This window comes from Athene cunicularia (genome assembly GCF_003259725.1).
Source record: "Athene cunicularia isolate RWA chromosome 1 unlocalized genomic scaffold, athCun1 chr1_part2, whole genome shotgun sequence".
Classification (NCBI taxonomy): Eukaryota; Metazoa; Chordata; class Aves; order Strigiformes; family Strigidae; genus Athene; species Athene cunicularia.
The window spans coordinates 26955132-26967102 of record NW_020799092.1 but is presented as its reverse complement, the minus strand read 5'-3'; the positions used below and the strand labels follow the sequence as shown (position 1 = coordinate 26967102).

Below are 11971 nucleotides of genomic sequence, written 5' to 3'. Positions count from 1 at the left end.
AACTCAAACACAAAAGGAAGCTTACGGAAGGAAGAGGTAATCTGGGAGGAACAGAGTCACTGTCTAAGCAAGCAGATACAGGGTTAGGAAAGCCAAAGCCCAACTAGAATTTGATCTGGCAAGTGATGTCAAAGAAATGGCTTCTGTAAGTATATAGGTGACAAAAGGGAGACTAAGAAAAATGTGAGCCTGCTGCTGAATGAGGCAGGGGACCCGAGGTACTGAATTCCTTCTTCACCCCAGTTGTTACTAGCAGGACTAGCATCCAGGAATCCCAGGTTCCAGAGTCCAGGGCAAAGCCTGGAACAAGGAAGACACACCCTTGCTGGAAGGGGATCAGGTTGGGGAATGCTTGAGCAAACCACACAGGTCCTGATGGGATGCAACCACCAGTGCTGAATGAGCTACCTGATGTCATTGCAGAACCACTCTCAGTAACCTCTGAATGATCACAGCACCTTAAACAGCTGCCTAAGGGCTGGAGAAAAACAAGTGTCACTCCTGTGTTCCAAAAGAAGCAAGAAAGAGGACCCAAGGAACTACAGGAGAGTCAGCCTCACCTTGATCCCTGGGAAGGAGCAAATCGTCCTAGAAACAGTGTCCAGGCACACGAATGACAAGAAAGTCCTGGAGGAGTAGTCTGCACAGATTCACCAAGCTGGTCACGCTTGCCCAACCTGATAGCCTTCTACAAGGAAATGACAGGCCTGGTAGACAAAGTGGGGGCAGCAGATACTGTCTACCTAGAGTTCAGTAAGTCTTTCAACCCTATCTCCCATAAGATCCTCATAGAGAAGCTGGTGAAATATGGGCTGGATGAACAGTGAGGTGGACTGAAAACTGACTGAACAGACAGGCCCACAGGGTGGTGACTGGCAGCATAAAGCCCAGCTGTAGGTCAGTAACTAGCCATGTCAATACTGGGACCAATCCTGTTCAACATCTTCATTAATTATCTGAATGATGGAGGAGAATGTACCCTCCATAAGTGAGGACACAAAATTGGGAGGAACGGTTGATATTCCAGATGATCACGCTGCCATCCAGAGACCCTCAGCAGGCTGGAGAGAAGGGCTGACAGGAACCTCATGAAGTTCACCTCATAAGTGCTTTGGCTTAACACTTAAACCTATTCTAGTTAAGCTTAAATGAGCCAATATCAAGATTTACAAGTGTATTAATTGCTGGTGACAGGAAAAAGAAAAGTGTGCTTACGTCAAGGTAATCCAGAGCAAGAAAAGTTTCAGGTTCAGCTCGTTCTTGTTTTAGGAAGCGAATGCAATCTCTTGCTGTTTTTTCAGTGGCAACAACAATCGCCGTCATGTATCTGCTGAAAACCTTGGTAACAGCAAGTTGGTATTTTTTATGAACAGGATGACACAGGTCGAGCAGTCTTCCAAACTGAAGATAAATATATAAATATTAACATGTTACTTTCGATATCAAATAATATCAGCTAATCAAATAGTGAGAGGAAAGTGTGCTACGTATCTACCAACTGCACTCTCTTATAATGGCTCTATGTCAGAAAAAAATGAAATTGCAGCAGTTGTCAATCCAAATTACAGAGTACACCTTCAAAATCTGAAGGGATTTACTTTTTCTCCTGAGGTTACAGTTAAGTATCTCAGTGTTTTACTCAATTTCTAGTATACACTTCCAGAAGCATGGCAGACTGACAACAAAGTTAACTAAGCATCTTTTTTGGAGGGAAAGAAAATACCTAATACGCAATAAAAACTTTGAATAGAGATGTGTCACCTTCTAAACATTAAAAAAAGAAACCATCAGATTCCCAGATTCTACATCTCAACTGACTAGGTATATCAAAAGGACTGATTATACTGAGACATACTCAGAGACCAACTATTCAATTGATTAGATTTTAGAAAGTTTTTATTGGAATGGCTTCTGATGTTGGACTAAGTGTTACTAAAAAGGTGTAAATATGACTCATAAAACCACCAACGTCTGCTGCCAATTCAGAATCAATACATAAAACACTTAATGGCGTTACTGAAGAATAAGTAAAATATGATAACTGATAAACAAAGGCAGACTGTTTGAGAACAATCAAAATCTCATGCACCTGAGAAAAATAGTCCTTTGGAAGAAGTATTCTTTCTGGAATAAGTGGTCTCCCAGCTAACCTTCCCATCGATTTATTCAAAATATGTGAGTTAAAAATATGTTTGAGGACAGAACAAAACAAAACCAAAAATAAAAATAAATAAATCAAAGACCACCAAAAAATCACACAACAGATCAAAATTATTCTTTGATGCAATCAGTAATCTGTCTCTTTCTGTAAACTGTGAAAAATAGTGATGGTATATGCTACTATTTTTTCAGTAATACTATTTCACCAAGTACACTCAAGCAAGCTTAATGTTTAAAAGAATATTCAAGACAGTCCAATTTACTCCAGCTGCTTACCCAGTCCAAGGCAGAACTCTTAAATATTAATTCTAAAACAAGGCACTTAAATGAGGCCATTCAATTACCACAGAATCCGGATACAGTCTTTTGAGACTTTCCAGGATCTCTGCTCTCATCTGCTGACGCCTTCCTTCATGGTAATCAATTTTGGCACTCTGCAGTTCACCAGCTATTCTGTTCAATTCTTCATTCACTTCAGCCATTCGTACTGTTGAATTTTCGATTTCCTTACTTAGCACTTCCTCTTGCTGTTTCTTCTCTGCTAAAGATTTGCTTTGAAGGGAAGAAAAAATAGGAAAGCAATTTACTCTTTCAGTTCTGCAAGCATTTAGCTTATAAAATTAAAGTCATTCTATGGTCACAGGCTACAAAAATAATTGTAAAGGTTTTAAGTATCTATAGGAAGCTACTCCTTATACACGTTGCATTCCACAGTAAAACCTATTTTTAAGGATTCAAAATTGAGTTCAAGTGAGTTTCTGCCTGTGCAACTCACTGATAAAAGGGCTGATACTGTAACACTAATAAGGACTGAGAACTCTCATGCAAAATTATCACTCCCTTTACACACTACCAAAATCACAAAGGCTCTACCACACTCTGCTAATTATTAAGAATTCCAATTCTTATTAAAAATTTAAAGAATAGAATTGGAAAGAATTTAAAACCTGCTATGTTAATTTGAAAAAAAAAAAAAGTGTAATATGCAAGAAATCCAACTAGCTTTCAGTTTTTTAAACATACGTGCATATCTTGGCATATTCTTCCAACTTCTCTATTCGTTTTTTATGTTCTTCTATCTGTTCCACAGTCTGTTTTATGTATTCCTACAGAATCACAAACAGAATGTTTTAAAAACAAAACAGGGGAAAACAACAGTTTTATAGCAAGATATGAAGCTCTTAATTCAGAACAAGTACGGAGAGAGATCTTTTCTTCCATGTTGGTGTTTCATGTTGAAGTAACAGCATCTCTTTTTCAACAGTAGATTGAAATTATTTTATCAAGGCTATTCCTGAATTTTTCACATTTGGCTACAGGTCAGAAAAAGCCTCTTCAGCACTAAAATCATGACACCATCAAATAAAACAACTTTAAACAGGGTGTTAGTAAATTATAGGTGTTAAGACAAAAAAGTTGATTTTCTTGACCTGAGATTAATAGCAGCTTTTTCCTAGGATGGATACATGAACCTGACATAGAGGTTCCTGACACAAAAGCATTGTACTTAAAAACAAACCAACAGTGAAACAAGTATTTTCAGTTACTCAAATTGAGTAAAAATACATTAACTAAAGGAAATGAAAGAGAAAAAAATTTGTTACCTACACATTTTATTCAGTCTTAATGTAACTTCTCAAATCCCTGTGACCTTTTGAATAGCTCTAGGGATTTGAGTCCACAACCTCTTTGTGCAGTCACTTCAATGTTTGACTATCCTTGAGATGAAACAGTTCACCCAGTAGCTATTTGGGATTATCCTGTGTTCTAAGTTGTGCCTGCTGCCTCCCATCCTGTCACTGTGCACCTCTAGAGAGAGTGTGACTCTTGTTCACAGCCTCCCACTAGGTAAGTGCAGACAGCAACGAGGGCTCCCCTCCACCTCTCCTCCAGGATCAACAGATCCAGCTCTCGGCCTCTCCTTGTAAGCCAGGTCCTCCAGCCCGGCCAGCGTGGATGTCAGGAGAACAGTTAAGTTGTTTTATGAACTCTCAAGCATCCCTTATTTCTTTCTCAACAGTACAGTGGGACTTGCAGAGTTTTAGAAGTACAAGGGATAGAATTTATTTCACTTCTAGGTTTTCCCTGGTAACCAGCACTTCAAAAAGTAGTATTGTACCAAGAGCAAACAGATATACAAGTATTAACTTAGATATCACGACAAGAATGACTTTACATCCTCACAGATATAAAATAGAGACTTTTCCATGAAAGCAAGTTTTTATGTGCAAGAAGAAGGTGTTAGGAATATAAGAGCTGGTAAAGTGTCATCTGATCCATTTTTAAGTTTTCTGAACATAGGAAGTCTCCTTCAAACCTTGACTACATAACTAAATGGTGAAAAAAACCCCACATCTCTAACTTTTTAATAGGTGATAAAACTGCAAGGTTAGCATAATTTAAAAAAGAGAAAACCAAAACACCTCATAGGGCAAGGTTTCTGGCAAAAGACAGATTGTCAGTCAAGCTTGTGTCCTTTCTACTTCTACCAGAAGCATGGTGAGAAATTGAATTAGGAAATAAGTTTTTCTAAAAGAGAACACCAGGCATGATGACCAACTCATAGTGAAAAACATAGGTATTTTATTGTTATATGTTTGGATCTGCAATGATAAAAGGGATCAGAAACAAAATGGCAGCAACGATCTGTATTCACACCAAACCCTGCAACAGAAGAGCAGACACCAAGGAGATTTTTCTTACTACAACACACACGCACAACACTGATCTTAAAAACACCTCAGCAAAAAGGTAGCTGTGACCAAAATAAACCTCAAAAGGGTGTGAATATCATACAGATATACAACAGCAGTAGGACATCTCAGAAAGGAAAAACACACTTGTAAAGCCAGGAGCTGATTAGAGTTAAGCATATGTTCTGAGTAACTGTAAAATATTAGAGCCAAAGCTTTCAAAGCCAAATCCTCAGTGTAGGCCCACACGTGCATTCTCTGAACAAATTTAGAGGCCATTTTGCTGAACCTACTGCAGTATGAAAACTGAAGAAACACGTGCAAGGTATCTATCTCCTTTGCCAAGGACTTGGTCAGACCAAAGCATTTAACACATTTATACCAGAGGGAGGGGCAGGTACAGAAACATTTTTCTCCATAAAACGTAATGCTAGCTGGATACAAATACCTCAACTTCTTTTTTCTTCCTCCAATTAAGTTTCAGCCGTTCCTGATCTGCTTTTTCCTCCCAACGAAGTTTCTCTAACTGCTGGGTTAGTGTAGCTACTTTCTTTCTTGCTATTTCCTTTAGTTCTTTATAGTGCTCCAACTGGACAAACAACAAAAAAAAGTTCACTTCACTGAAAGTGTAGCAACTCATATTGCCTACAGCCTCAATTAGTAATTGCCTACTTCATCATAATTAAGATTATGAAAGCTACTCAAGTCTCCAGAAGCCCCTTCTAGCTACTAATTGCATTGTAAGAAGCTGTATTTTATTAGAAAAAGATTCAACCCAAAGCTTACACTTAACAGTTCTTGCCTACAGTCTTATTTTAGACTTTTAATGACTCTTGTTTTTCAGGAAAATTTATAAAGTTTACAGTACTTCAGTCAATCTTAAGGTTAACACAGTTTTTGCACAGCCCCAAATCAGTGCAAGTTTGGGTAATTATAAATAATTACAGCATCGTGATGTTGTTTTTTTTAAAGGTAAACAAACATTTTAAACAATCCTGCAAAGTTATCACTAACTGACCAAATGCCCCTAAAGTGCAGATCCACAAACTAAAAGAACAACCCTGCATGTTCCCCATTACTTGATCAGAAACTACTTTTAAGGAAGAGACAGTGGAGAAAAGTTAGCACTTAGTTTTAAAAGCATTTCTGGACATATGGCTGCAAAGCTTGTTTCTTCAAATGTGATTTTACTGTGAAATGATGCAGTCCTTTCCTTCTAAAATAACTTAAAATAGTTCACAAGTGAGCTACCTCAGTTTTAGATTCTGACCCACAGTAGATGGTAGGGATGCCACCAAGGCTTGTTTACATTTCTGTTGTCTTTTTTTTTTCCCAATTGAAGCCATATTTCTGTAGACAAGCCATTTCTCAACAATTAACCTCTCACCCCAAGACTTACTGGATGTTTTTCTATGCTTCCCACCTACACCATACCATGGGGACTTCCATGCAGAAGGGGGGGGGAAAAAAAAAAAAAAAAAAAAAGATAACAAACAACCTTACTATATGTAGCTATAATCCTAATCCACAAATGACAATCCCCGTCTACAACCCTTCTGACATTTCCATCAACTCTTCTCGACTTGTTCACTGAAAACTCACTGCTCCCTCTAACAAGGTATCTTCTCACGTTGCTCAGGAGATGGACTTCACACCCTAGGTGAGATGCTCACCATTTCCAGTCTCACAATGGTAAATTTTTAAACTTCTGTGCAATTTAGATTTACTTCCTAAAAGTGTTTCACATTTGGAACTTCTGAGAGATCTGATTTCTTTTCCCCTCCCTCCCTCCCTCCCTCCCAGAAAGCAGACGGCCCACTCCAAGAGGCTGCATCATAATTTCTCTTCATCTGATGAAACCATCTCTAAATAAAAATTATAATTTTGGTTTTGTTTGAGCTCAACAGCAAAAATATCATTAGAAAATACATGTTACTGGCAAAACTATGGTTTCTCTGTCATCAGTGGGGATTTTTTGACTTCACTAAACAGTACGTTTTGGCCTCCCAATTCACCTGACTTTCTCTCAGCTCAATATCTGCTGCTCTCTCCAATATCTCCTCTTCAGCTTTCTTCTCAAATGCTCTCCACGCCTTCTCGATATCATTCAATTCCATCTCTAGTTCTCTTATGTTCTGCTTTTCCTTATCACAGGATTTCTCTTTGTCCCTTAGAGATTTTTTAGACATTTCTACTTTCTTAATTTGGTAGGAAGTGTTTTCCTTTGCTTTTATATAGAGGGGTCTTTGGTGAATCAGCGATGCTTCCAGAGTCCTAAAAAACAAACCAGAAAACTAAACCAAAAAACCAAACCACCACCAACCACAAAACACATCCAAAACTATAAAAACACATCAAAAAAGAAAAAAAGCAACCCTCTCCCAACCACAAGTGCAAACAAATCATCAGTTGTGAACTGCAAGGTTAGATACCCAGAAGTCTTTTCTTCTTTTTTTTTTTTTATTTTAAATATCCACTGAAAATATAAGTAGAACCTCCTAAAAAATTTCATAGCAAAGAAGCGTTTATATAATGAAATTACTGACAACCTGGGCAGGGTGGTAGAGGTAAAAATCAGTATCTAGATATTACTTTAGTAAACTGCTACAAACTGACTTGCATGGTGTTGAGGTATCACCCTGCTGCTTTACCAGGTATCAGAGAATCTGACTGGAAAACCTACTTCATTTCTCTTTCCATATGCTGTTGGTCTCTGCTTAGTACACCAAACACTTTTTTCTTGGTTCTAAATGCATCTTCTGCTGTAGAAAGAGACTCTTTCTTGATACTAGCCTCCATATTTTTTTCATCCAAACTTGTTTTCAGAGAGTCAATGGTTTTTTCATTGTGATAAAGCCGGAAAAGCTGCAGCTGTATCCTTTCTTCATCCAGGTCCTTGAGAAGCATCTGGTAATGCTCTGCCTACCAAGATTAAAGTTTTATTTATGGTTTATAAAAAGGATTTTTCATCTTTAGCAATCTAATTTCAAGTCCAAAGTGATATAAAATGATATACTAGTAGCTGTAATTCCAGTAATATGCATTAATCATAAAAATCAAACATGTAAGCCAATACTTTAACTATACTGGCACACCTACACTTTCATTTATTTAATTTTATTATAGATATTCTTCTACCCTTTTAAATGATACTACATGATTACATAGTATACCATACTGAAAAAAAAAATAAATACAACAGATTTCTTTAAGAAAGCCTGTATTTAAGTTCATAAAAGATGAAAAATCTGAGATCTTAACATGCAAAAAAGGAGTAACTTTGAGTAACCTCCTCTTTCTCTATCTTTGCTTGTTTGCGTTCTGCTGCAATACTTTTTTTCTTGTTATAATGAAACTGTGCATCCTCTTCTGCTTGCTGCATTTTTTTCTTTTTTTGTTCATAGTCTTCAGCATATTCCCATGAATTACTGATTTGTTCAAAAAGTTGAGTTCTCTCCTTCGGCTTCTTCACTGCAATTGATTCTACTGTTCCCTAAAACAAAATCGGAAAAAAAGACCAAAAAAAAAAGAGCACATAGTACAGATTTCTCTCCAGATATATTTAACAGAAATGCATGGAAATACTTACGCAAGGAAACGTTTAGTACCAAAAGGAGTATCACCTAGCCACCTCACTAAAAGTTTTAGGACATCACATACGGTCTATGAAAAACACCTTCAAACTAAGTCAACCTGCTCAAATCAGTGAACAGTATCAGAATGACAAAATTAAATCTTTTCAGCCTCTTTAAAGGAACCGAAACTCATTTTCAGTGAAAAATAAACTAACAACCCCCCTCAGCGTTTCAAAAGCAAACCAGCTGAAATCAATGTACTAAGAGATTACATAAATCCCAAAGTTAATGGACACACAGTTTTCGTCCATGCTGCTCAAATCTTCCGATCTGAAGGAGCTACTGTTTTCAGTCAAGCTTAGGAAATAAGTTTTGTGATTTTTATTCTATTTGTATAGTGGGAAATGCCTCATCATAGAAACTGTTATCACCTTAAGAATCCATATAGAGAGTTTCTATAAAAGGGAAAAAAAATAATCAGTTCCTTGGGAATTTTCGTCAGCAAGTGCAAGAAAGGATAAATATATTTCACAGGACTGTCTAAGTACATGGCATCCCTGACCTACATCATTAAATATATATGAACTAGTAACTCAGTAGGATTCTCAATCCCTCAGTCTTAACAAAAAAATTCCTATAAATGATCATGCATCTTGAGGAGTATTTCAAAATGAAATAATCTTTTCCTATTTATAAGACTCCTAGAATTTAATACACTAAACATTTTTAGAGACCCACATTTTTTTATACACTCTGAATAACACAAGTACTCCATTTCTTCCAGGGAAGCTTTATTCTTAGTAGTGTACTCAAATACACACAAAGCCCATTATTTCCATTTTGCAGTCTCATAATTCTTGGCTGAAGTCAGACAAAAATGTATTGGCTCAAAATTCGGTAAGAGTGCCCCCTTTCCTGTCAGATAGGTAACGGTATACTCCTTAAAAATAATCTCAGAAGCCTTTATTTTCTTTCTAAGTATCTTAAATGCTTACCTGAAAAATAAGGCAATTCCTAGCTTTGACAAGTATGCCTATTTTTTCAAGCTCAGATATGTAAGTAGATCGGCTGACAGAATTATCATTGAAAAGAAATTCAGAACAACTACCTGAAGGAGGAAAGAAAAAAAAAATACTATAAAATACCTACAACACAAAATCCAGAGGAAAAGAGCTAAACTAGTGGAACAATTTAACTGAGCAATTTCATCAAAGAAGAAAATAGATTTCAATTACTCCCTTGGTCATTTCAATTATTCTACTGAAGAATAGAATAATTCTGTAAGAAAATTCTGGTTGCATAGTTCCAAATAGTACTGACAGATGTTTAAGTGCTCGTGCCTGCAGCGAGCTGTCAGACCTCATTTTCCAGAGTCTACACCATCTATATATTCCAAATGAGTATCTACAAATCTAAATACAGAGCAAAGTACATATATTAATCACTTATTGAATTTTTTTTAACTTTGCCCTGGTATATTTTTTCAATTATAACATTTGGTCCTCCAAATACTCCTAAGTACTGCAATACTCATGGGCTTAATCCACTGAAATACTAAAGAATATGAGGCACCTGAAATCCAAAGTTGAAGATTCTCCAATTTTTATACCTCTGACAACAGAACCTACTACCTACCACGGATAACTCTTGAAAATGTTTTTTCTTCCCCATTTTCTTCACAATATACCATCTTCACACTAGCTGTAGAAGAAACTGGTTTTCCAACGTGTGCTCCATGAATAAGCTCTCGAACGCTTTTAACTCGCAAATTAGATATCTTTTCACATATCACAAAACTAACAGCATCCATTATGTTAGATTTTCCTTTAAAAAAAAAGATAAATTTAAAAAAACTGCTTTGACATGGCAGAAATTAAAGGAGGCATTTAACACTTGAAAAATATACATAAATGTAAAAGTCTATTAATTCTATTTCTATTTCAGTGAGGCAAACATTGCACAAAATAAAAAAAAATTTCTAAGATGTAACACACTAGCAGCAGATAAGCCTGTCACTAATAAAAACCATCACAAAAATGATTTTTTTTTTTATTTGTTTGGCCTTGTTGCACAATTTTTTCTTACACAGGCACCTCTAAAGGAAATTACTTAAAGTGAGCAGGCAACACTCTGATCCTTACTTAGTAGTTTCCTTTAGAGAATGCAGTCAGTGAGGTTTGGTGCATAAACACTCATCACAAAACTAGAACTGTTCCACTAGAACTCGTGTTCCAAAGGACACCAGTGCTTTCCCACATCCATTCCCCACGACAAAGTTCTCTAATCACACTTCTTGGACAAAAGTTCTCCTTAGTGAATCCTCTTTTTGGTTTTCCCCTTTAGACTTGAGCATTCGCGTTTAAATATTTCCTGCCTTCAACCTTGATACTTTGGCAACATTTTGACTTACTCTCCAAAATATCATAAAAGGAAGAATACAGGTGGGAAAGTAGATAAATCAAAAACTCAACTCAGAGATCACACAATATTCACAGTTTTTCTTCCTGGATTCATTTATAAAATGTATTCAGATTTAACTGCAAGAGTACCTGGAAATAGTATCCATAATTTTGAGACTTTCCAATATGGAACAGTAGGGATGGGATGATAAAGAATGTGATAATAATAATTACTTATATTCATAGATACCACTTTAATTATATAGGTGAAAAAAACAACAGGATGTAATAAAGATCTGAATCATAAACTCGATCATTAACAGACTGGGGAAACTAAGACCAAATGCTCAGCCTGTCCTTGTAGCTCTTTGTCAGGACAACCCCCATCTCCTATCCTACTGTTCTCTGACAAATAGAAGATAAAATCCCACTTGGTGAACGAGAGATTTCAAAAGTAGTGAATCAAATTTTTAAAAGTTCCAGCAAGCACAGGATAATAGCGTGGAGTCACATGTACAAACCAAAGCTCTTGTGGGCTAAACGACAAAGCAGCTACCATCTTGCAAAGGTACCACCTCTTTTGGGGAGGCATTTACTCATATGGCAAAGACCAGACCCAAACATAGAAGCAGTTTTCCACAGCTACAGTCTACAACCCAGAGTATTAAAATAAAACCATCTTTATGTGACCTTAGTAAGCTGAACTACAAACCAAAGTGGGCAAAGGCAAGGTGTGCTGCTTGTGAACCACTCATTCTACAAGGGCTGGGAAGAGTAAACTAGAAATGGAAATTCCTTCAGCCACCTCACCTCTGTCCTTCCGTGCTGGAAAAGCCTATTACTTTCAGTTTAAGAAAGCAATGGCAACTCAAGAGCCTCCAGAAGGGCCTGTGCTGCCCCCCCTCAGGTGCACATGAAGGGATTTGAAGCACCAAGCCCTGCAAGTCCCCAACAGGCCAGTTATCCCCACCCTCCTCCATTTTGTGCAGCCAGGAAGGGCTATTCCTGAGCCTGCCGCTGCCCTGCAGAGTCCCCAAAACGGAAAACTCAACCCCGCGGGGTACAGCGGAGCCGCCCGCCCCGCTACCTGATCCGTTGGGCCCCACGACGCAGTTGAACCGCATGAAGGGGCCGATCACCTGCT

At 37.4% G+C, this 11971-nt stretch overlaps 1 protein-coding gene across 1 annotated transcript in view; it reads right to left on the bottom strand.

Annotated features, from left to right (window-relative positions):
• Positions 1-11969, bottom strand: part of SMC1B (structural maintenance of chromosomes 1B) — a gene marked incomplete at its 5' end in the record, with an annotated part of 34511 nt that extends 22542 nt beyond the window's left edge. The window contains 10 exons of the mRNA XM_026864447.1: positions 1216-1401; positions 2505-2712; positions 3184-3266; positions 5302-5442; positions 6869-7127; positions 7537-7775; positions 8143-8346; positions 9424-9536; positions 10064-10252; positions 11915-11969. Of these exons, the coding sequence (XP_026720248.1) occupies positions 1216-1401; positions 2505-2712; positions 3184-3266; positions 5302-5442; positions 6869-7127; positions 7537-7775; positions 8143-8346; positions 9424-9536; positions 10064-10252; positions 11915-11969 (1677 nt within the window). The remainder of the gene's footprint in view (positions 1-1215; positions 1402-2504; positions 2713-3183; positions 3267-5301; positions 5443-6868; positions 7128-7536; positions 7776-8142; positions 8347-9423; positions 9537-10063; positions 10253-11914) is intronic.
• Between the last annotated feature and the right edge of the window lie 2 nt (positions 11970-11971).